Source organism: Triturus cristatus, chromosome 10, assembly GCF_964204655.1.
Source record: "Triturus cristatus chromosome 10, aTriCri1.1, whole genome shotgun sequence".
Taxonomy (NCBI): domain Eukaryota; kingdom Metazoa; phylum Chordata; class Amphibia; order Caudata; family Salamandridae; genus Triturus; species Triturus cristatus.
In genome coordinates, this window is record NC_140593.1 from 768,851,574 (window position 1) to 768,878,205 (window position 26,632).

Below are 26,632 nucleotides of genomic sequence, written 5' to 3' on the forward strand. Positions count from 1 at the left end.
GCAAAAATTGTCTAAAATGCAGATTGGTTCTATGAAAGGTGCATCAGTCTGACAGAGTTGTGGGGGATTAGTAGGGAGATTGTTTCTACTCATATAGGCTTGATGGCCTTGATGAAAGAAGGCACATAATGTGAAGAATGAGCAGCTGGATCATTGACTTTCATATGTCCAGTAAGACAAGATGTCTACAAAAGGAGCACAAAGACTTGTGCACTTTAGTGGGCTGCATTTATGTCAAGATTATCACTCATAAGTGGTGCAGAGTACTGGATTAAGGCTTCCCATATCACAAGATTCCTATTTGATGGAATTCATATTAGTGTTTCCCAATGTTTATCCAGAGGTTCAGTGAATCATCTGTGGGCCAAGTAGAATGAGATTCAAAATAGTGGCCCCTGCAACTGTAAATGTATAAGTACCAACTGATCTTCCCTATGCACTTCAGAGGATGCACCTTAATATTGCAGCATTTGACAATAAGTGTTACCGATCCATTTCCCCTCTGGCTTTGTAGTAAAGTTCTGTTAACCTACTCTTCTTGTAGTATTTACATTTTTATCTCTTTAATTCTTCTTACTGACAGCAGTAAATAATTACATTTTACAGTTCTAGTACTTAAGAGACCACACTTCATCTTCCTGGTGTTTGGGAGGGTTCTAGAGCTCTTTTATCTGCAACATGTTTAGATCATGCCCTTATGCATCGCTCTCATCCATTCTGGACCAATGAAAATATTGCCATATAAAATTGTCTGATTCTTGGTTTCACATTATGGCAGGCTTTTCTCTTTACATAGGCCTGGGTTATGATTATTATATCCTATTCCCACATGATTTTTTGTTTCTTCTTGGCCATGAAAATATCAGGTTGACTTTAAAAATATCTCTACAGTCTGAAAATTATGGTTCTAGGATATTTATTCCCTTTAACCAGGTGGTTTTCACCCTGATATATCTTCTCAATTATATGGTACTTCCATCTCTCAAATTGCAAAAGTTTCCATCCATCTTCTATCTTCTTTGGAACCCAGAAGTATTTTCTCCTCCTGATCAAACTCTCTAAATCAGTGATACTTTGCTAAATGTCATGTTTTTTTTTCTGATAAGCAAATTTGTTGTGGGAAATGTGGACCAAAACATTGTCATTTGGATTGCTGATTATTTTTCAGTTTCAGGTGGAATTGTTCTTCATTGTTGCCATATCTGTTGAAATCTGCTTTGTTGATGGTAAACTATGCTTTAAAGTTTGCTAAACAAAACACTGAGAGTCTAAAAGACAAGATAACTCTATAATACATGTACTGCTTGTGGCATAGACATATATTATAAATGTACTGCTATTGATGTAAACATAGTCAAATGAATCCATTCTGGAAGAATGTAAAATTAGCCTCTAGTTTTTAAAAATGGTCCACAGCATTAGGGGATTTTGATTGAATTGTAGTTGTATTACAAAAATATCATAGCTAAAATATCAACAGCCATAGTATTTTGAAGGTAAGTGTTTATATAGGTAGGTAGTCATTTGATATTCTAAACATCACAATATATATAATACTTTAGCAAAATGTTTTTTTTTATTTTTTTTTATTTTACTGAATTTTATATAGTGCAAACTTGACCCGAATCGGGTATCAGAGCGCTTTACATAGCACCAGTTACGTTACATGAGGACACACATTCATTTTGTTAGGCACGGGGAGATTAAGTGATTTGCCCAGAATCACAGGATGTTCAGCATCATTGCCGAGACTCGAACCCATTTTCCCAGATTTGAGGTCGACCGCCCTAGCCGTTAGGCCAACTCCTCTCCCCTGTTGGTGTGCAAACTGAATATCGAACCTACAATATCAGTGGGACAGAATTTCAAGGACAACACATTTAAAAAAATGTTGACAGGTAAGTACGTCTAGATTTTCTATGCCTAACTCCACATATATGCTCCTGTGTGATACATGTATCTTCAAGGTACATAGAGGTGGCATTAGGAGTAGTAAATCTATACTTCCTTATATGCACTTACCTTTCAATATTTTGTCCCTCGACATTTTGTCCTCAATATTCTTGTATCTCGATGTTGTTGGCTTCAGTATGCACTAGTACAGCCAATAAAAATATCATCAAGATATGTAGATGTGGAGGTTAGAGTAGCAAATCTTCACTTATCAGTCTTTGCTAACTGTAAAAGGCCCTCCTGGTCCACAGAACTGTGGTCCTTTTTCCTTAGTGCCATGAACTGATTTGCCACTGCATTATTTGCCATTTACATATGTGCAAAATCATACAAGTGCAGAAAAGTGGGATTTGTATATTCTGTCGCGAGCCAAATGCCTGACTATCGAAGTGCAGTTCTGCTCACTCCTGAAATAGTTGTCATGATATAACTAACTTTCCGTGCACTAAAGGGTTCTCACCTGCCTCTTAGTATCTCGGTCCAAGTTTAAGAGCTCCGATAACATTATAATATTGCATAATAGAGCAGATAACCCTATTCCCTTAAGTTTGAGCAGCCACTGAGTCTCAGCTCTGCTGTCTGGCTTCAGAATAATTGTTCTGTTGTTGAGGAAGGTTTTACTAATCTGAAGATTTTGGCTCTTGTGTAGGCTTTCAGTATCTGCTGAAATTCAGGAACTTCATTTGACACATATAGTTCTTTGTGACAAACGTAGTTTACATTTTGTAGTGCGAAGCATGACATAAAATGGTATAAGTCAAGGATAGAAGAAAGGTGAGTGTTAGCAGAACCAGATAAGGAAATGAGATGATTCTGAAGGCCTAACTTTTGTGGTGAATGGTAAAGGTACTTCAATTTATTCACAAGAGATATCATATGTACTTATGTCTGCATTACTCGCCTTCTTTACAATGCAAGAGAAGGCCATTCGGAACATCGTCAAATGGTGCCTTTTCAGCCTCCTAATTTAAGCTGGCTGGTCTGCCACCATTTTAAAAGTGCCTCTGTTGCAAGACCATGAGGGAAACCGTGGCATTCTTGCTTAGAACACTGTATAAATGTCCCTGGGGTGTGGGGCGAAAACTCCCAGAGTATCTGGCATTTTGAATGTAAGTACTGCAAAGGCACACCCCGTTTCGGACTACATTTCCTGTACCCACATTTGTGACATCAGGTCCATCATGCTTGTGTGACATGGTGAAATTGCAATGCTGGGCGGATTTCAGGTAAGGCAGCTTTCACATAAAGGTGTTGGTGGCGAGGGGGATTCACAAATCAGCGGGACCTACTACAGATCTGCAGACTCTTATCTGCTACTGTGGCAAATGTGTTCTCATTTGCTCTGGTTCATTAGCTGCATGACTGCAAAACTCTAAAGGAACCCCTGAAATATGGTAGATATCAGTCATGGAAGTAGTAATGCACTGCACTTTAATCCTCTCCGACACGTTTCACGCCAGGGAATTGAAAGATCATATGAGTCCTTTTATTCTTAGAGCCCAATTATGAGTTTGGTGGTGCAGCAACCCTTGGTGAGGCCTTTTCTTGTGTCTGGCAGGCTTTTTTTGGCATTTCCACAATGGTGCCTTTAGAAACAGGCACCGCAATAGGAACATCAAAAACTGTTCCTGCATGGCATGGACTCGAACGTCCATGCCATGCAGGAACTGATGTGCATGCGGTGCCCCCCTGTATGCATCTACATGGCATGAGGCAAAAGGGGCCGAACATCACCAGACTGGCCTGACTCTATCCCACCAAGTTCACCTCTCTCTTATTGACTCATTGTGGCCTTCTCTGCTGCCCCACAAGATTGTCTGGACACGACCATGAGACCCTCCATGATAGTTCTGCAAGGAGTGCTCAAAACCAGTATGACTCAGAGCAAGCAAACAAATTTGGTGGCCACCAGGGGCCTTCAACGCATCCCGCTGCAACAAAAATTATTTTCCTATCAAAGATGCCCCGGATACTTTTTCTGAATCTAGGTTGAAAGTTTAAAATTTAAAGTTAGAAAAGCGAAAAGTTCTGCCCAAAATGTGAGAAACATATAGTTCGAAATTAAATGCAGTCTGTGTAATTGAAAAGTATTCTGAAAACCTGAAGTTCAATTTGTTTTCCATTATACAAACAATATAATTTGTTATTTAAGGTACTACCTAGGCACTAAGGAGCTATACATTTGAACCACTACCCCCTAAACGTTAGACTGATCGCATTCACCGCTAAATATAGTAAAGGACATTGGCCCTTATGTTTTTAAAGGGTTTTTCCAATTCTCTGTAAACGAGTTAGTACCTATAAGCCATTAATCCCAACCCCAAAGCTAACCCTCTCACATCCTCTATTTATCGAGGTGTACTGGCTATGTTACTTTGAAAGAGTTCAAGCATACCCAACATCCCAGATTTTAGGAGAGTTGTGTGAAGAACTGTAATTGGGCTAGGATTCCTTGCCTCTGTTTTCTTTTCTAAAACCATGGCAACCACATGTGTTGATGAATATCCTGTTTGGCAAGAGGCTAGCAAGCCTTCAGCTGAGAGATGTGATAGTACAGCTTGTCCCACAGCTGTCCCTTTGCTGCCTCCTGTGACTGTCCTCGTCTTGGGTGTGCAAGACTGGGGCTTGAACGCGTTTTTTCAAACATGTTGAAAGGATCTTTTGGTCAGTTTTTAGGTCTCGCCTGACCCAGCGCATGCGCTGGTCTGGCGAGACATTTTGTGAGGGCTCCAAAAAGTGCTACCAGGCCAGCCTAGAGCTACAGTGCATGTGCGCGATTACTTTCACTTTCGGCCTCTTTGATGTTTGATCACCATCACTTTCACTTTCGCGACCGCACGGCCTCTTTGCATAGCCAATAGGTCTCGCTTTTGGGACCTTATAAGTATTTAGTTATGCAACTGTTGCATGGCTAAACACATAAGGTCCCACAGGCGAGACCTATTGGCTATGCCAATGCTTGTTTAAAATGTAGCTAGCTTGCCCTGTTATGGAGGTGATGGCTCGCTTTGTGAAACGGAAGAACGTTAAGAGTTAGTTAAAATGACAGTTAATATTGTGAAAATCTTCGTATTCTTTGAGTAAATCAGTTCTTTGATTTCAGGTGTAGATAAAGGCACAGCGCACTCCAGCGTGGATCTCGGGTTACCTCGGAGCCGCAGCGGGAAGGTCACGTCAAGCTTTGAAGGCACACGGCAGGTGTCGTCACATCCGTCACATAGGTTTGCAATTGTTCAGTCACTAATATGGAGCTGGCCGTTCCTGGAGAGTTTCCCAGATTAAGGCAGGGGAAACGAAAAAACTAGCAAATTGTTTTTTTTTTCTTTTTCGATTGTTCCAAATCTAGGCAGGATGTTGGTAGATGTTGGATAGAGCAGGGTAGGGCCAGGGGCGTAAAGAAGCCCCCCTGCAGCGGCAGCCCCTGTTGTGCAGCGGGTGGGGGTAACCCTTCAGAGTGCCCCCAACTCTTCAGGGTGTCCCCCAACCCTTTAAGCCAAGCGAAGCCTTAGGCCAATGACTATCTATGAGATATGGGAGACTAAAGGGCGCCTTATCACATTTTGCAGGGGGGGGGCATCATTTTACGTTACTCCACTGGTAAAGGCTTGATTAGACCTGGGCGAAAATTTCGTTCCGTTCGCGGAAATTGCGATAATTTGACATTTTAAATGTCAAAATTTCCGCATTCCGCAGCTTAGCGATAATTTGGTTCTTGCTCGCGCTGTAAAATAATACATTCTCGCGCCCGCGCGATCGCCTTACCTGAATCCCTGCGTTCGCCGACAAGTTTTCTTGATACGGTCGCGTTCTCCATGAGATGTTGTATTGTTTTTAGCCATTTGCACTGTCTCGCGACAGTTCGCGCCCGCAGTGACGTCATGCGTCGCGCGATCACGTCTTTCTTCTCGCGATCATGCACCGCGAGACAACTGAAAACAAGATGGCCGCGCCCGCGAGCAACCACATGGGTAAGTTGGCGAGCCGCAACCATGCAGAAAATCTCGCGAACATGCGGGAAAAAAACTTCTGCATCTTCGCGATATTTCCGCGTGTTTGCGATAATTTTTAACATTTTCGCGATAATTTGCGAAAGTGGATTTCGCAAATTCCGCCCACCCCTAGGCTTGATGTGCAAATCCGTTTTGTGACTGCCTCACAAAGTGACAGGCTTTGGGACCGCTAGATGGCAGGCTGCAGTGCACCAAAGGGACTCTGCGAGTGGGCAATGGCTTTCGGGATCGCACTTTGTGACTCATTTCCATTGAGAAGGAGGAGGAAGGGGCATGAAAAGGAAACCACCGGATTCCATTTGAATAGAAATGCAGGGGCGTGTTAAGCAAGTTTTTGCATTAGCCTTGCACCATGTACGTAAGGGTGACGCAAAACCTAAATGAAATTTATCAAGCCACACAATGTGCTGCTTTATGCCATATAATTGACTTTTCTTGCCACATAATTTCTACAACCCTGCCGCATAATTTGGTCCTTCATTGCCACATTATTCCGGATCCCGTGCATATATTAAAGAAAACTCACCCCTACAAGTATTAAACAGATTAGATTACAGAAGCCGCAGCAGAAACCTGTTCTGTTGACAAACATTGACAATGCCAGTAATATGGATTTCTGCGTAGTGAAAAGCTTTTCTGTGTTCACACAGCTAAATACGTATGCAGACACGAGGGATAAGAGGGAGAGAGGGATGATAAGGAAAATATAGTTAGGGTGTATGAGGAGCGGAATAATGGTACTGAAGCACAGGGATGATAGAGTAGGGGCTACAGGATGAGGGGGGTAACCTAGTTGCAGCCTTGGTAGATTGATAAGGGGGCTCAAAACGGCGAAGGTTATGTGTTATGTTATGTTATGTTATGTTATAGAGACTTATATAGCGCACGGCTGCCCCAGCCAAGGGGCGTCCCGGCGCTGCGAAAAAACCTAATGCAGAGAGAAAGGAACGCAAAGAGAGAGAAGCAATTATTGAAAAAGGTGAGTTTTGATAGCCTTTCTAAAGGTCAAAAGGTCCTGCATGTGGGTGGCTCAAGAGAAGGATGCCACAGCTTCAAAGAGACAACATGCAGGTAAAGTTGCTAAGGGGTTTTGAGCTCCTTGACAGAGAGAAATGGTGTAGGAGAAAATGCATTTCTACCAGGTTGGGGTGGGGTGTCCCAGAGTGCCATTCTTGAGGGATGGGCAGGCAGACAGAGACATTTTAAGGATTATGTGGGCCCTGGGGGCCCCTGTTCATAACAGCTTTGAATTTATGATTAAATGTAGGTATTCCATGCCTCTTTGACCAGACACTGGCAGTGCACAGGCGCATTCGTCCAAATTCTAAATGTTTTTGCAACTAATATTCAGGGAAACTGATGTGTGTTTTCAATACTGCAACACAGCAGCAACTCACTAATATTGCTGCGAATAATCTCTGTGACGCTCTCCCGTTTCTCATATCTGAGGTCCTAGTGTGATCTAAAAGAAACTCTTTTTATGGATTTAGAAACAAACACATTTCTCTGCAAAATGTCTGTAATAGACTCTCACACATTACCCAGGTTAAAAATATAATAAAAGGAAACTGCATTAAAAAAATCTGTTTATGAATTATTCGAGTTCATTATTGCAAGACTCTCTGCAGCACCTAATTTGAACCTCAAAACAATTCACAGAACTATAGAAAACAAGAATATAAATCAAACAAATACAGCGCTAAGAGACTCTTTTGAGGTTATGCTGTAAATGAATATCCAATAAATAAATAACTAAATAAATACACAAAATATTAACTATTTAATTTAATTCACAAACAATAATTATATAAAAATGAAAATTTTAATTTCATTGGGGCGGTTCGAGCTTTTAAAATCGAAGTTTTATATCTAAAAGACGAAGATGTATGCTAGATTCTTGTCTATCTCTTTGGGCCAAATCTATAAAAGGGTCACCCAATGCAGATCAGTAGCCAAAAATTCTGTGCAGTGTTCCGTAACACGGAGGGAGCAGGAGAGCGCCATATCTACAGAGATATGGCGCTCTTCTCCCTAGCGCCAGTGCAGAATTGTACTGCAGTACGCCTCACACATACCTTTGCACGTAGTGAAAGGGTGTGTGCGTGAGTCTCGCATAGGTTTTGTACAGGAAGGGTTCCTATCTAATACAAAATAATATGGCTAGAAACGTTTTAAACCTTTTGTAGTGTGCTGTACAGTGCAGCACACATGCAAAGTCACAAAAGAAAGGAGAAATTACAAGTTTCTCTGCTTTAAAAAGGCGTTCATTTTTTATGCAAAATCCTCTCAGTTTTTTGCTAGATAGGGTTTTGCGTCAGAAAGCATGGGTGGTTGCATGCGAATGCCCATGTAACGCCCCCTGATGCTAAGTAACGCAAAGCAACACTTCAAGCTTCTTTGCGTTACTTTTAGGCAATTTCTAGCCTTTGTGATGAAAGTAAATAATACAAAAACATTTTGTTCTGGTTTGCGTCACTTTGGTGACACGAACACGGTGCAACATGTTGGTAAATCTGCCCCTTTGTCTTTTCTACTCTTAATGCATGTTCTTTTTTATTTGCACATAATAATGCTTCAGCTGAGACGACCTTTCATCCATGCTGGATTTGGTTTGCTGTACTTGTGCTATTCCCAAAAGCCCATCTAAAGATACCAACCTAATTTTAGCCTCCAATTTCAGAGGCCTATCCATTTACAGAGGGTTTTGAAATTTTTAGTTTTGCTTATTTTGTGTGTTCTCTATTAATCTGCTAATATCAGTTAATTTTCTAAACAGTCGTTGACCACCTGAGTAAACGTTGGAGACCAAAGATTAAGAACTGCTCTCCTAGTGTTTGTAGAGGTGCAGATTAGAGAGGCCAAGTGAGAAGCAGCTACAAAAGACACCTTGCAGAGAGCTATTGGGCTGTGCTTTATCCATCCAATGCAGTGTTGAAGATGCATGTGGTAAATGCAATGTTACCTTCTGTGTGGTACCCCTGCAGGGTATGTTAAATGGGTGGTGCATGAAGCCTGCTCTCCATTCTCACTTTTAGGGGTTCTTTACATGCTCACATGCTCTGCTTGCTCCGTGATCCCCCAAAGATGACTTAAGGCTGCAGGGAGGGTTTGCTTCCCAGTAGCTCCCAGTGCAGGTAAGAGCTGGGGTTGGAGGTCACAGACGACAACAACCAAGGGGGAGGGGAGATGACAGACGATGAGGGAGAATACAAATTAAAAAAAGCAAGCTTACCTTGCACTCGCCACTGCTCCCTTGCTATGCCACTGGATGGCTTCCTGCTTTACACTTCTCCCTCCAGCCTTGTCACCTAGTAAGCACTTGTAACTGCCTAACTGTTCTAATGTCTGTGTATAACAAACATTGGCAAGGCCAGTAGGTCCCGCCAATGCAGGAGCTAGTGGCTTTGGCAATGTGTTTTAGCCATGTTGTACACTAGCGTGGCCTCTGTTCAGCATGGCTACAAGTTAGTGACCTAGAGGAGAGTCGCTTGGAGTGGAGTGCATTGGTGTAGAGTGGAGTAGAATGGCATAGTGTCATGAAATGGCCTACAGTGTCATAGAGTGGTGTAGAGGGTCGTGGACTAGCATGGAGTGGAGTGTTGTGGAATGGCCTAGAGTGTCATGGAGTGGTGTAGAGGATCTGGACTAGCATAGAGTGGATTGGCTTAGAGCAGCATGGAGGTGAGGGACATAGAGGTGAGGGACATAGAGGTGAGGGACGTAGAGGTGAGGGACGTAGAGGTGAGGGACATAGAGGTGAGGGACGTAGAGGTGAGGGACGTAGAGGTGAGGGAGGTAGAGGTGAGGGACGTAGAGTGGAGGGACATAGAGTGGATAAAAGAGTTACAGTATAGATGGGGTAGTGTCCTGTAGAGTGCCATAGAGTGGAGGGGTGTAGAGTGGAAGGGGGAAGAGCGGAGAAGCGTGTTGTAAAGTGGAGTGGCGTAAAGTGGACCAGACCAGCATAGAGGGGAGTGGAGTTTAGTGGCATAGAGTGGTGTGGGGTACAGTGGAGTGTCGTACAGTAAAGTATTGTAGAGTGGAGTATTGTGGAGGGGTGTAGAGTGGAATGTTGTAGAGTGAAGTGAAGTGCAGTGTGGTAGAGTGCTGTAGAGTGGAGTAGAGTAATGTAGAGCAGTGTAGAGAGGCAGACGCAAAGTGGAGTAGAGTGTCATAGAGTAGAGTTTTGTAGGGTCATAGAGTGGTGTGGCATAGAGTGGAATGGAATGGAGGGTTGTAGAGTGGAGTGGCGTAGAACATCGTAGTGTGGAGTAGAGTGTCATGGGGTCAAGGGAGTAGAGTGTATAGGAGTAGAGTGTTGCGGTGTAGAGTGGAGTTGAGAAGAGTAGAGTGTCATAGAGTGGACTTACATAGAGTCGAGTGGAGTGTCATGGAGTCAAGGGAGTAGACTGTATGGGAATAGAGTGTTGCGGTGTAGAGTGCAGTCGAGAAAAGTAGAGTGGAGTGTCATAGAGTGGACTTACACAGAGTGGAGTGGCGTAGAGTCGCATAGAGTGGAGTGGAGTATCGTAGAGTGCAGAAGAGTGTCATCCAGCCTCACACACATTCATTTAAGTCCTAGCCTGCATAAAGACAATATCTACTTTTCATTTACTTTCTTTATTTTGTTTCTGTATCATTTGTGGGCGCAACCCTTTGGAAAACGTTTGAGCTGTTTAGTTGGCACTGCATCCATTCCAAGTCGAGGTTTTATGAATGTTAAGACACTTGGCAAGCACGACTTTGTGGATTCTGGAAACAAATATTGCTTTAGCTTCAAGCTGTAAATTCCCAGGCGCCTGCCAGATTATTTGACCTCTGTCAAAATAAATGAATTTGTCATATGCTGGGAAATTCTTTTTTCTTGTGTATGAAAATTAGTTGAGATTCTCAAGTCCCATAAAAATGTTCCACAGATACTCCAACAAAAAACAAATGCAAGAAGGCCATGAACTGCAAGTACAGCACAAGACAACGTCTTCCTTTCTCACACGCTCCCACAAATACAATGCAGGGACCTCATTTAAGGTTAACAGCTGCTACCCCCTCTGTTGCAACTGTCAACCCTTCTGGGTTACTTTGCAACCCTTGTTATAACGGATATGGGTTTTGATTTTTTAAAGTTAGTATTATTCTGGATGACCATATGTAATGTAATGTAATGTAATGTAATGTAAAGGCGTACTTATAAAGCGCGGCTACCACTCCAAGGAGTATCTTGGCGCTAATTCAACCAGATGGAATGGTTGGGGGGGACAGACAAATTCACGCTAACACCATATTAAGTATTGTTAGCAATAAAGGTTGCTTAGTGGCTTTTCATGGGGGAACCAAAGCTATGGGACATCACTTCCTGTCATGTAGTTGCATTAAAGGACATGCGAGATGACTTTCGCTAGAATATGAATTTATTTCAGTGTTACAACTGGAATTGGTCGACTTGGTTATTTATTTTTCTGACCAACCAATAATTGTTTTGAATCAGTACACTGCTTTGATATTTCTGCCGATTCCAGCGGAAATGCGTTTCATGCTTGTTATATTCCTTTACTTGTCAAAAATGTACTCAAAAGCAGCGTTGGGGTTCCAGACCTAACCCTACCCTCAATCAGTGGTGCAAAGATATGGACATAGCAATGGTGGCAGAGAAGTCAGTATACACTCACGGGGGTGTCCCAAAAAATGGACACGGATATGGGGGAAGTGGAATGCCTACAGGGGAAATATTTGTGAGCCCCCGCAGGATGAGTCTGGGTCAGACGTCAGTGAATAAACATACTTTTGCATACGATGATTGTAGGATGTTATGGTTTGCCTATTAATCTCAATAGCCAGGTTGAAATAGCATCAGCTGTCTACAAAAAGCATGAAAATATATGTAAAAGGTTTCTGCTCTGTATATGCACCTTGAACAACTATTGTACTACAAGGTACTGTTATGATACACAAAATGTTAATAAAATTGTTTAAAAAAAATAAAATGTACTCAAAAGAAGACTTTAGCTGCAAGCCCGATCGGGTGGTACAATATGTTTAATGAAGAGGCATGAAAGAGCATTTTAGATTTCTTCTAAAAGTGAATGCATACAAATTTGCTTTTATATCCGTTTGGAATAACGAATTAAAAAAATGTAACGTCACAAAAACAAAGTAACCGGAAGTGCCAAGTGGCAGGCCATCAAGGCAACAAGCATAAGACGTTATTGGTTAAACTTACATTTTAGGTTTGAAATCAATTAAAATTGTGGATTTTGTACGCAACGTATTTGTCTAGGCAAATTGAGGCAATGCTATCTAATGGTTGATTTTCCATATCCTTGTGAAGCTGACCGCACTATGTAAATCAATATGTCTACGTGTTGTTTTAGGCGTACATACATTTGTTAAATTATTGATTTAATATTAAACGCAACCGGTTTTTTTACAATATTTTGCTCAATTTGTTTTGCAGATCCAACTGTATCATAGACTGATTTGCACACTAACAAGATGTTGATTATTTTGGCGTTCATCATCGTCTTCCATCTAACAGCTGCAGTGCTGCTGTTCATCTCCACGATTCAAAATGTGAGTTCAGATGACACCGGTGCATGCGCATACAGTTTTGGCTAAATCCAATTGATCATATTATTGTAAAATGTTGTGTGAAAATATGAAAGTGTAAAATTTTATTTTTAAAGGTACTTGACATTTGTAGGTTTGTTTTCTGATTCAGCTGCATTCCTTGAAGTTTTACATTCCTTTACTATGCTACTTGCTCCACCTCAGTTGTGGCAGTTGTTCAGCATATTGAAAGATGTCAAGTAATATCCGCGTGTTCTGAAGCTGTCATACCATGATGTTTATATGTCTTTAACAAACAATGGGTGCACTTGTTTTACAGGTATGGTGGATCGGAAATGATTTTACAACAGATATCTGGCAAGTCTGTCTAAATGTCTCAACAACCACCAATTGTACAGAAATTGGAAACAACATTCAGGGTAAGTATCAAGGGTGAAGTCATTCGTTTATAACCTGATAAGATAGTTCTCTACTTAATTCTTCATGTGAGAAGTTGGCCTGGTATATGCTGCCCACTAATTAAAGTGGGCACCATGTACCAGTCCAAACAATCCTTATTGATGATTAGGTAAAAAGACAACCTTTATAGAAAGCTATCCTAGTGGTAGCTGTGGAGAGCAGCCTTCAGGCTAAGTCTCGAAGGAATGTAAAGCAGCTTGTTTTACCAGATCAGAACCACCTGAATGACCAAATGAAAGGAGAACCACACAAGAGATATATAAAATATATGTATTTATTACTAAACACTCTCTACTAACCTCTTTATGAGATTAGAGCACAAAGCGCACAATATTAAATCAATAGAATGATAGTAAATAGCACAATACACAGCGGGCCTCAGGGGGAGGCCGAACCATATACTACACGACTTTGATAGACACAGTGCCTAGAGCACGTAGAATCACTGGAACCCCAAGGAACCACCCAAAGTAGTGACACAGGGGACCCACGGAGGACGGGTGCAGTGTGAGAACACAGACGTGAACTCCGTACAACTCCATGGGAAAGTCGCGGTTGGAAAATTACAGTTTAAGGACACTTCGGAGAGGACTTCAAGCAAATACTTTGGAACATAGAAGGTTCTAAGGCCAGCACCCTTGTGAGTACCGAGGTACCCGTGTTACCTATCCCAGAGGAGCTGGGTGCATAGGGGTCAAGTGATGTCGGAAACCCTCGTCGTTTTCAATGGCGTGATGCGAAGAAGTGCTGCTGCCGGGAAGATGAAAAGTGTCTTGTGGAATCCAAGCCTGGATCCGAGATGAGAAGAACCTGAAAGCAGAGGGGACAGAGTCTGGGTCACTTCGGGGTGACCAGGGACTCAGTAGACGAATGCCCACCGATGTCGGGTGCTTCAGGTGAGAAGATCGGATGCTTGACTCTGCGTCCACGGGGACCAGGAGATGTCGACGATGACCAAAGTCCGGAGGTGAGCTGTCCCACGAAGGATGTCGAATGCTGGGGGGTCAGTGTCCGGATAGAACACCAACAAGCCTTGGCAACGGCAACCCACGCGGGCAGAGGAAGCAGGTTACGGTGAGGACCAGCAAGGTCCTGGGGACTCTCCAAGTAATGGAGAGTCAGGGCACATCTGGAGCAACCAGGTAAGCCCAAGGAAAGTCAAATTTACCTTCACAGGGACCCACAGGCCAACGGACCAGGGATCGCGAAGGAACCTCGAGCTGAATCACGAAATACCAGCCCACGGAACACTTGTGGAGTGTAGGCCGGAAATCTTCTGTGGAAATTCTGCTCAGGTTCAGGACTACACGTAGCCCAAAGCACAGCCTCAGGGATTACCAAAAAGCATATACTGCTGCAAAAGTACAGAGTGCACAGGGGTTCGTGTTGCACGGTCCCCACAAGGGATTCTGGTCTCAGAATTGCTGAGAGGTCAGATCAACCTCAGGGACACTCGGAAACCCACCTCCTGTGTTTCAGAAATCTTGGGAGTCCTCTGGAGCTCAGGAGGTACAAACTGGTCAGATGCGCTAAGGTGCCTGCTGCTGCAGGGGAGTAACTCCTTTACGTCCAGCGCAGAGTAGATCGTCGAAGTACTTGTTTCTGCTTGCTGAGTTTAGTCCAGGTAAAATCTAAAGTCGTTTTTTGTTGTTGTTGTTGTTCTAGATTTTTTTAATTTTATTTTGTTAATTTATTAAGCCAGTATACACTTACAGAGAGCATCAACATATAGCAAACATAGGACAGAAAAGCACCAGCTAGAGATTAGTCAAGTAAAAGAATATACAAGATAAATAAGATTTGTATAATCTGTAATAGAAGATACATATATAGGCCCCCACATGGGAATTTCAGCCCCTTACACATTAATTAAGTTCTAAATGCGGATAGGCAAGTATCAAAAAGGACCAGCTAAAGAAAGTAACTAGTGGCTTGTAACTAGCCTATGACTACATTAACCGAGGGAGTATGCGATTTTTACCACCAGGCATACCCTTCCGAGCCCACGGGGTCTACTTGTGATCTTATATTGCGGGCGTCATAAATTCAATTAAAGCCCCCCAAATTTTAGCGCCCATTCTATGCTTCTGTAGCCCTTTAATAGCATATAGGTTGGTTTCTAGTTTGCATATAGCGAATAGTCTTCCTCTCCACATCTCAAACGTAGGGGGTTCCTTCTGTCGCCACAGAGAAGCTATACATAATCTTGCCACAGCAACAGCAATATATATTAAATATCTAAATCTGTACATTCCCTGTGTATGCATATCCTACTCTAGCACCCCTATAAACATAATTATTGGGGTTATCTCAATCTGTACCCCCGTGGCTTCCGTTAAAAAAGTCTGCATCCTATTAATCAATAATCTTAGATCAGGGCATGTGGCAAACATGTGAACTATTTCTGCCTGATCTTTCCCACACCTGGTGCATTTACCCTCATTTATCTTCCCCCAGCGTGCAATGTTCGCCGGCGTATAGTATAAGTTAAACATAGTTTTGTACTGCTTTGTTTTTAAATTGGAGGATATTAGAAGTTTGTCAGCTAATGTAATAGATTCTTGCAAAATATTACCCTCTACAGGCAGTCTAGCATTCCATTTAGCATTTTGTGCCTCCACATCATCCTTTTGTACTTCCGTAAGTGCATGATATATATTACCAATTTTTCCCCGACCCTTCACAACTTCTAATAGATTATTGTTATGTGCTAAGCGTGAGGCATCCCCTCTTTTGTTCAGAAAGTCCCTAATCTGTAGGTATTTAAAAAAATCTGATTTGGGAAGATCATAATTAGCCATTAATGAAGTATATGTCCTGGTATCACTACTGTCAACTAGGTTCCCTAAAGTCAGAATTCCTTTGCTTCTCCATCTGCTCATAATGCCATCCGAAAAAATAGCTGGCAATAAAGTTGTGCCATCCGTAGGGGTATAGTAATTAATCCTACCAATCTTCATATGTCGCCTGATCTGGAGCCAGGCCTTATGGGCGGCCTGAAGCACCTTAAAACGTTTTTTTTTATAGTAGCTGGGTTAGAGGATTTTAAAGAAAGTTCTCTGTACCGTAGAGCCTAGTAACAGCTGAAAAATATGAGGAGTATCCTCTGTATATTCCTCATTTGCCCCAACCAATACAATTCCCACATACTGCAATAGGCAAGCCCAGTAATACAACTGGATGTTAGGAACTGCCTAACCTCCTCGTTCACGCGGAAGGGTCATAAATTTCCATGCTCGACGAGGTTTGCCCTGTGCCCATAAAAAACAACTACAGATAGACTGTAGTCTCTGAATCTGCTTTCTTGAAATTTCAAGTGGGACTGCCCTAAAAAAAGAAAGAACCTTTGGCAAGATGTTCATTTTTAGAACATTACATCTTCCCAACATTGATAAATGAAGACCTACCATCCTGTCCAAATCTTTTTTGATCTTACAGAGCAGAGGCTCCCAATTAGACATGACCATCGTGTCAAGGGATGCGTTCAAGCGGACTCCCAAATATATTGCCTCCTCCACAACTCTTGGGTCATTAAAATGTGCCTGATCGGTGCATATAACCTGTGTCTTTGCTAGGTTTAGTTTGTACCGGGAGCTCATCCCAAAAATTGATGCAAGTTGTTCGGTCTCCAGCAACGTGATGGGGGATCCGGTGAGACTATCGCTATGTCATCTGCATATGCAAATATTTTAACCCGTTCTTGCCTAGGACCTAGTAATGATGTGTTTAGCCTTTGTTCCAATAGATTAAAGAACGGGTTAATATATAGCGTGAATAGCAGGGGAGAGCAGGGGCAACCCTGCCGGGTACCTCTTAGTATAGACACAGGGTTCGATTCTAACCCTAGCGCACACACTCGCGCTTTTGGTGATCTGTACATTGTTTTAATTAACTGAATAAACCCAGCACCAAACCCCTACCACCTCATTGTTGCCCAAAGAAATTCCCAGGAGACACGGTCAAACGCTTTTTCTGTGTCCAGTAGTATCACCCCACATGGCAATTTACGTGTATTGGCGATATCTAGCATTGTCGTAACTCTACTTATATGATTGACCGTGCCTCCACCTGGTATGAATCCGTGTTGATAGACCGAAACTAGGGGTGTAATCACACGAGAAAGCTGTGATGCTAATATCTCTGCATAGATTTTCCCATCGCAATTTATAAGCAAGATCGGTCTAAACGACCCTGGCAGTGTGGGAGATTTATCTTTTTTAAGAAAGATAATGATACTGGCTTCATCCCAAGATGCAGGGGCAGCGCCCTGTTGTGCCTCCCGAAAAACAGCTAGCATGTCTGATTGTATTTCTGGCAATAAAAGTTTATATAGTTCTAATGGAAGCCTATCGGGGCAGCAGCTTTCCCTGTAGCTAATGAACCAACAGCGTCTATCAACGCTTGCATTGAGATAGGCTCCTCTAGCATTCTCTGATCTTCTTCCTTCACAGTTTCCCCAAGAGGATCTCTATATAAATCCTCCCCTCCTGTTTGAGTGTCAGGGTCTGCTGAGTACAGTTCCTCATAAAAAACCCTAAATACCTCTAGAATCTCCTCCGATATTTCTACTATGCTTCCTGCGAAATCTAAAGTCTTATAGTCAGGGTTCCTACTTTATACCCAAGGAAGGGGTTGGACAAACTCTGGGGACCCACCTATGGGAGGGTCAGGACAGATGGGTGGCTACACCCATGTCCTTTGTCCAGTTTCGCGCCAGAGCAGGAGCAAATGGCTCCTGCAACCGGTTTGAACTGGTCTATGCACATGGACACCAAATGCGCCCCCAGTGCAGACTTTCAAACACTCTCAGAGTGCACCCACCCAGCCCCAATACACTAAATCCTGTCTGGGAGGTGGTCACACCTCCCTGTGATAGGAAACCTATTGTCAAGCCTTCCCCTGCTCGAGCTCAGCTCAGAAGCAGGAGGGCAGACTCGTGTCTGTGGCTCGCAGCATCCATTTTGTGATGCCCAGGTCGAGTAAGCTGGTACCGGGTGTACCGGTGTTTCACATAAGTCCCTCTAGAAGGGTGGAATCATACCTTCCCGCCAGTTACTGGTGGGGAAGTATGATTCCAAGGTGTTTGACACCAAACACGACATTTTTCTAAGCAGCCGTTTTAAAGTTAGTATTTACCGTGAGGTTATAATGCACTTAAATATATATGGTTGGCTACATCACAAACAACCCCGGAAAATAGGTTCTGAAGGCTGCAGAGGGGCTCTGCTCATGCAGGGGCACCCTCTCACATAAAACCCAGCACCCTACCTTCAGGATTGATAAGGCTTGCCATAGGGGTGACTGATAGGTTTATATGTGCAGTGATTTAGAATATATATAGGTAACCTATATCTAAGTAAGGGGGGCATGCACCACCTTACACAGGCTGCAGTAGAAGACCTGTAGTGTAATTTTGAATGGTCATTCTGGGGTGGCATAATACATGCTGCAGCCCCTGGGAGGCCTCTGGGGTACCTATGCCCTGGGTACATGGTGTACTATATACTAGGGACTGATAAGGGTACCCCAGTATCCAATCTAAAGTACATGCACAACCAATTTAGGGAGAAAGCAGATAAACTGGGGTCCTGATTAGCAGGATTCCAGTCAGACTAGTCAAAAGCCAGCAAAACACCAGGAAAACAGTGGAGGTAACCATGCAGTCAGATTCCATCTTCCTACACTGTATTCAAGGTGTTTGACATAATAATTTTGGTTGTCCGCTAAGAGCAGTACCAATGTGTATTATTAACATAAGTTTGTCCCTAAAAAATTGTATTTCATTGTTTTATTATCTATATAGTCCTTGCTACAGCTCTTCTAAGGCCTAACCCTTTTTGTGGGCGGTTGAATAACACACTACTCTGTAACTATCATTTATATGGTGCTTTGTATCCTTGATAAGGTCACAGACTGTTTCAGATTTTCATATGGTTAATCGGTGCCATTTGGGTGTATAGTTGAAAGGGTTTGGATAAGTTTGGCCAGTATGGGAAAAGCTTGGGGAGCTTAGAAATAGTTGTGCATCAGACTTCATAGTGCATGAAAGTTGAAGAGAATCTAAGAATAATACATTGGTTCAAGCAGTTACTTCCAATTTTTGTACATAGATTAAAGTATTAATAGAGGTTGTTGATAGCATATTTAGGGGATACAGGTTAATACACTGTATTGGGATTAGGCCTGGGCGGAGTTTGGTGAGTTCCGTGGAAGTGACAAAAAAACTATGTCACGCTATGTGGAGTTCTGCAACGGCGGAGTGCATAGGGTCACGCCGTTCGCGCAGATTTTGATTGCTGGTTATTTGTCCTGCACTGGAAAATCGGTGCGAACGTCCCCATGTGCAGTGTAAAAGGGTGTTGCTTCTTTCTGCTGCTTGAGTAGATGTTCTACTGGAGCAGCAGCTTCCTCATCGCAAACAGAGGATTTCTCAGTGCGAGCAGTAGCGGCCATCCGCGACCGACTGCATTGAGAAATCTCGCTGGGAAATGGTCTAGTGTTGGATTTTCCTCACTCATGCTCGCCACGTAACGTGCGCAAGCGGGGTCAAAAATGCCCCTCCGCGAACTCTACGTGCTCTATGGAGTGTGAAAAACTCCATGAACAGAGTGGTGTTCACCACCCAAGCCTAATTGGGACCAGTGCAGTTGGAACAAAAATACTACATCCAACAAGTGACACCTTGGGCTTAAACCACAAAGAATTGGAGTACCATTAGATAAAATGTTAATCTGAGTAACAAGGAGTGGTAATGCCCAGCATCACTGGCATCAATGTAAGTCTGCTGGAGTTTGACTTTTGAATCCCATTATCCCACGCCCCAACCAGAGAACTTATAGGATCTTCTCAAAGTCGAGTCCTATTGTGTATGTAGGAAGGTAGGATCTGACTGCATGGTTACCCCCACTTTATTCCTGGTGTTTTGCTGGATTTTGACTAGTCTGGCTAGGATCCTGCTATTCAGGACCCCAGCCTATCTGCTTTCTCCCTTAAATTGCAATGTATGTACTTGGCACATCTCCAGATTGGATACTGGGGTACCCTTATAAGTCCCTAGTATATGGTACACGATGTATCCATGTCATAGGTACCCCAGAGGCCTCCCATGGGCTGAAGCATGTATTATGCCATCCATGAGAGGCCATGCAAAATGGAACCTCAGGTATGCTACTGCAGCCTGTATAAGCTGGTGCTTGCACCACTTACTTTAGATATAGGTTCACTATATCTATATATATCACTGCACTTATAACCTTATCCATCACCCCTATAGCAGGCCTTAACAATCCTGAAGGCAGGGTGCTGTGTTCTTCATGAGAGGGTGCTCCTGCATTAGCAAGGCCCCTCTGCAGCCTACGGAAACCATTCTCCAGGGTTGTACGTGATACTGTCAGACATATAGGTAGAGGTGCATTATAACCTCACAGTAAATGCTATCTCAAAAACGACTGCAACAAAGTATCTTGTGTTTGGTGTCAAACACCTTGGAATCATACCTCCATACCAGTAGCTGGTGTGGGAGGTATGGTTCCTCCCCTCAGAACCGAGGTTCTGGGGGTATCTAACTCTACCAGTACCAGCTTTCTCAAGCCTTACAGCACAAAATGGATGCTGCCAGCCACAGAGACAAGTCTGCCCTCCTGCTGCTGAGCCAAGCACGAGCAAAGGAAGGCTGGACAATAGGTATCCTGTCACAGGGAGGTGTGACTACCTCCCAGACAGGATTTAGTGTAATGGCGCTGGTTGGGTGCACTGTCTCAGTGCCAGAAGGTCTGCACGAGGGGCACACTTGGTGTCCCTGTGCATAGTCCAGCTCAAACCCGTTCTGGGAGCCATTTGCTCCTGTTCTGGCGCGAAACTGGACAAAGGATATGTATGGGTGTAGCCACCCCTCTGTCCTGCCCCTCTGCTAGGAGGGTCCCCTGAATCTGTCCAACCCTCTCCCGTGGGTATAAAATGGGTTACCTGGTTACAGGACATTAGACTGTACGTGGACAAGATTCTGCAAGAAGTAACCACTACACTTTGACTGTCTGGACACGCTGGATCGCTGGACCTCCCTTGGGCTCGACTTCGTCTTCCCTTGCCGTCCCCAGTCTCACCAGTGTCCGTGATCCATACTGGCTCCATGCAGGGCCCTGTGGACCTCCAAAGACAACCAAAGTATCTCCCATGCAGTGAAGGAGTCACTCCTCTGCAATGCAGGCACCGTAACGCATCTGACTTGCCTGCTAATCCTGAGCTCCTGCAGACAACGAATGCTCCAGCAACACAGGAGGTGGGTTTCTGAAGGTCTCTGAGGTCGACCTGCCCTCTCACGGAGTTTGAGGCCAGTATCCCTCGTGGGGACCGCATAAACTGTACCCCTGTGCACTGAGTTCATTTGCAGCAGCACATGCTTGTTGTTATGCAACAATTCTGTGCATTGGGCTATCTGTAGCCCTGACCCCAGTGCACCTTTCCCACAAAGGGCTCTGGCCTCTTCACACACTGTACCCTGCTAGCTGTTGCCTTGTGAAGCTGCCTGAGGTCCCCTCGCGACTCCTTGCCTCCGGCCTGTGGGTCCACTTGAGGGTCAGCTTTGCTTTTCTTGGGCTCTCCTGGTTGCTCCAGGCCTGTCCTGACTCCCCTTGCTGTGGTGAGTCTCCTGGTACTTGCTGGGCCAGATCGACACCGAATTTTCACCATCTTCTTTGGTTGCCACTGCCAAGGCTTGTTGGTGCTCCCGCCGGACACCGACCCCTCAGTACTCGACATCCTTCGTGGGACAGCTTGCCGCTGACTCCTGGTCATCCTAGACATCTCCTGGTCCTCGCAGATGAAGAGTCAAGATCACCGTCATCACACCTGAAGCACCCGACAACGGTGGGCATTCGTCTACCGAGCCCCTTGTCATTCCAAAGTGACCCAGACTCTGTCCCCTCTGCTTTCAGGTTCTTCTCACCTAGAATCCATGTTTGGATTCCACCGGACACTTTTTGTACTTCCAGCAGCAGCATTTCTTTATCGACTTCCATAGAGAACGACAAGGGTTATGGACGCCACTTCATGCCTATGCACCCAGCTCCTCTGGGATAGGTAACTCTGGTACAAAGATATCAACAGGTGGGGTGGCTCTCCAACCTCTTAAGCTCCAAGGGTTGTCTTCGTAATCTGTTGGGAAGGGTCCTTAATCTCTAAGTTCTCACTCTGCACCCGTCCTTCGTGGGGTCCCTACTTACTGACCTTGGGTGGTTCCTTGGAGTCCCAGCAATTCCACACCTTTTAGACTAGGTCTAGTCTTCAGTCGTGGTTCTTATACCACTTATTTAGTATATGGTTTGATCTCCCCCTGGAGCCCACCTTGTATTGTGCTACTTACGATTGATTCACTGCAACTGTATTATTTGAATTGTGTTCTATCCTCATGTAGAGGATACTAGAGAGTGTTATATATAATAAATACATATTTTTATAACTACTGTGTGGTTTGCCTTTCATTTAACCAATACTATAAGATTGCATTCTGATAAAACAAGCTGCTTAACATTCCTTCAAGACTTAGCCTGAAGGCTGCTCTCCATAGCTACCACTAGGATAGATTTCTATAAAGGTTATCTTTAACCTAATCACCATAAGGGTTGTTTGGACTGGTACAAGGTGCCCACTTTAATTCGTGGACAGCATATACCATGCCAACTTCTCACAGTGTAGGAAAAGCTATGTTTTTGATGATTTTCTGAATTCTAGGTTTTTGCTGATTATCCTTCATTTCTTAGTGAGGTGTTCCATAGTTTGCAGGTTTGTACCGAGAAGGAGATTCTACCTGTACAGATTCTTCTGAAAGAAGGGATGATTAGGAACAGTGGCACTTATTCTTGATCTAAGGTTCCTTCTTTGGGTGTAGAATCGGAATTTGAATGGTAAAAAAGCCAGTCCAGGGCTATGGGCAATGCAACACGGAAGCAGATTCTTCTTGCAACAGGTGGTCAGTTGAAAGACCTGTGGGCAGGAATAATGTGGTCTCTTTGGTTCAGGTAGGAACTTCTCAGGAGGTGTTATTCTGGATTTGTCAAAATTAGCTTTTTAGGCCCAATGTGAAGTCCTTTAGCATAGTTATCCGTAGTACGTTAGTTGTACCAGTGTTTGTTGTGGCCGGTATGGAAGTAGAGTCTCTAAGTAGGTCTAGTTAGTCAAGCTCATTCAAAAGACAAAATATAGATTTCATTGAATCACATGTTAGAGATTGCTGAGAAGTAAATATACTAAGAGAGTTGGCAACATATTAGTCGGAGATGCATGCTGAGTAGAGAATAGAGAGGGTCATGAGCATGTAGGAGTGACAGTAAATGTGATTGTTAAAATAGTATAGGTTTACATTGTTACAAGTTCAGGAATAAAATATAGTTATTGTTGCGCAGAGCTGTTCTGTTTCTTATGTGAAGGAGCTCAACAAAACACCACCAAACATTATCCCTAACCTCCCCCCCCCCCCGGCAAAGATGGACTCTCCCCAAGATATAAGCATCGGCTACAAAAGGAGATGCATGCACTATTTGCCAAAAGGGCTGCAGAACCAGTGCTGCCACAACAACGGGGAAAAGGAGTTTATTTACTCCACTTTCTCATCCCCAAAAAAGGACAGGTCCCTAAGGCCCATTCTCAACCTTGGGCCACTCAACAAGCACATCCTGTCAGAGCACTTCCACATGGTGACACTCCAGGATGTCATTCCTCTTTCGTCAGTCAATCAATCATGGACTTTTAAAGCGTGCTACTCACCCGTGAGGGTCTCAACAAGGTGAATTCATGATTGCCCTCGATCTGAAGGACACCTACTTCCAAATACCCATCCCTTCTGCACATCATAGATTCATACGGTTTGTGGTTAGTGGAAAGGATTATCGGTTCAAAGGGCTGCCCATTGGGATAACCACAGCCCCCAGGGTATTTACAAAATGTCTTACAGTGGTAACCTCTCACCTCAGAATTAGTGGTATCCATTTCTTCCCTTACCTGAATAACTGACTGATCAAGAGCACCACGCAGCAGTAATGACCAGTGCTCACTCAGGTCACCATACATCTCTTCACAGCCTAGGCTTCTCTATCAATGCAACCAAATCCCACCTGCAGACCCTCCAAGTGCAGCTGTTCCTCTGGGCCATGCTCTACTCCCTAGTAGAGAAGCTTACCTTAGCCCAGTTAGGGTGCAAGCATTCCTAACACTACTACCTCTTTTTGAGCCAGATTGGCAGGTAATGGTCAAAAAGGTTATGTGCTTACATGGCATGATGGCATTTTGCATTGCCATAGTTCCTCATGCCAGATTACAAATGTGTCTGTCGCAGGAAAGCATAGCAGCAAAATGGTCACTAGCAGAGGGTCTTTTTGATGATCCACTGTTGATCTGGGGTCGTACTGATCACTCTCTGCAGTGGTGGAATGCCAATAATCTGTTGCAGGGACGTCCCTTGCTCGACCCTCTCCCGCAAGAGACCTTCTCCACGGAAGTCTCACTCGCCAGCTGAGGAGCGCACCTGCACAATCGCTATCCAAGGTGTGTATACACCTGCTCAATAGGGTCTCCAACATCCACCACCTAGAGATTTTAGCTATCCAGTTGGCCCTCAAGGTATTCCTTCTGCTCATTCAACACAAAGTCCCCACAGACACCACAGCCGCCATGTTTTACCTACAAAAACGGAGTGCACTCACTCACTCCAGTTGTCTGCTTTAGCCCAAAACATTTGGCAGTGAGCGATACATCATAGAGTCCATCTCCTCACACAGTACAGTCCCTGAATGGACAATGACTTGGCAGACCTGCTCAGCAGGATACCTCAACAATTCCACAAGTGGGAACTCCACCCACAAGTCCTAATTCCGTACTTCCACTGTTGGGGGTTCACACAGAGAGACCTTTTCACTACCTCTGAAAACGGAAAATGCCCAAGCTTCGTCTCCAACTTCTCACATCCATAGTCCATGGCAACGCACTATGGATAAATTGGTCCGGGATATTTGCTTACGCTTTTCCACCTCTCCCACGCCTTCCATTCATGGTACAGAGACTCTGACTGACATCTCTGACTCTCATGCTAGTAGCCCCAACCTGGGCACAGCAGCTCTGGTTGACCATCCTTCTCAACCTCTCCATAGTGCCTCACAAGAAGCTCCAAAACCAACCGAATCATCTCTACCAAAATCAAGGCGCTCTCTGGCCTCCCAACTCACAACAGCTCAACTTTGTGATTTGGATCCTTAAGTCTTAGAATTTGGCTACCTCAATATGCACACAGAATACATGACCATTCTGAGGGAAGCACGCTGGCCCACAACTACATCCGACTATGCAGTCAAGTGGAATTGGTCCATACTCTAGTGTCTCCCTAAACATATTGGCTCTCTTGCAGCCTCAGTGCAAGACATGATCTGTAACCTTCTTCTCCTGACGAAGTCGGACCTTGTCTATACCTATGTCAAATTGATTCATTTAGCTGCTGTGACTGTACTTACAAAATAGGGAACACACTTCGCTTTTCATAATTCTAGTCATCAAAGCTTTTATGGAAAGCCTCAGAAGTGTTATCCCACCCTAAACCCCCCATTCCTATGTGGAACCTCAACTTAGTACTCACTAGACTAATAGGCCCTCCTTTCGAACCACTTTACTCTTGTCCCTTATAGTTCCTTTTCTGGAAGGTGGCTTTCCTTGTAGCCATCACTCCCTTCAGGCGTGTCAGTGAAATACGCACTCTTACCCTGGAAGAACCTTTATCCAGGTACATCACAATAGGGTAGTCCTAAGAACAAACCCCAGATTCCTACCCAAAGTGGCTTCTAGTTTTCATCTCAACCAAACAATAGAACTCTTAGTATTCTTTCCACATCCAGAATCAGTAGCATAATGCACTCTGGATACTTTAAATGTCAAAAGAGCACTCATGTATTACACCGGTAAAACAAAGCCCTTTTGTAAGACGCAACAGCTTTGTGTCTTTCTCCAAACCACTAAGAGGCCTGCTCTTTCTAAGTCAGTTGTGGCACCCTTGCCTATCCCTCCCAGACCCCACTCCACCCGTAAGAAAGGGGCTTCTATGGCTTTTCAAGGTAATATTCAATAGCTAACATCTGCAAAGCAGCTACATGGTCGACTCCACACACGTTCACCAAGCATTACTGTGTGGATGTCTTGGCCTTCCAGCAAGCTAATGTTGGCCAGGCTGTCCTTCATGCATTTTTCCATCATATGCAACATTCTGAGGCCAATCCACAACTTTTGGGAGGACTAATTTACAGTCTGTGCACAGCATGCACATCTACAGCTACACCTGCCACAAACAGAACATGTTACTTACCCTGTAAGCATCTGTTTGCTGCATGTTTTGCTGTAGGTTCATATGTGAAACTCCCTCCTCCCCAGTCACCTTTGGTTGTTGCAGAATGTGTTAACTTTTATCTTAAACATTACTTTGCGTGGTCATCTCTTCTGTAGCTCTATGCCCCATCTACACCCTCACCCTTCGTGCGGACAAAACAATCTAACAATGCCGATACCTATGAGCATTACCAGCTATAGCTGGGGTCACTATTCCTTGTGACTTGAAAGGACTTCTTAGAAAAAAAACAAGTTACACACGTCCAAGTTCAACACTAGATGACAGG

General features: G+C 43.9%; 1 protein-coding gene across 2 annotated transcripts in view; it reads left to right on the plus strand.

The window, feature by feature from the left end:
* EMP2 (epithelial membrane protein 2) overlaps positions 1–26,632 on the plus strand; it is a 114,752-nt gene that overhangs the window by 57,383 nt on the left and 30,737 nt on the right. For both annotated transcript variants that reach the window (XM_085628302.1, XM_085628304.1), the window contains 2 exons: positions 12,415–12,530; positions 12,847–12,946. In XM_085628302.1, coding sequence (XP_085484428.1) covers positions 12,453–12,530; positions 12,847–12,946 — 178 coding nt within the window. In that variant the 5' untranslated portion in view covers positions 12,415–12,452. The remainder of the gene's footprint in view (positions 1–12,414; positions 12,531–12,846; positions 12,947–26,632) is intronic.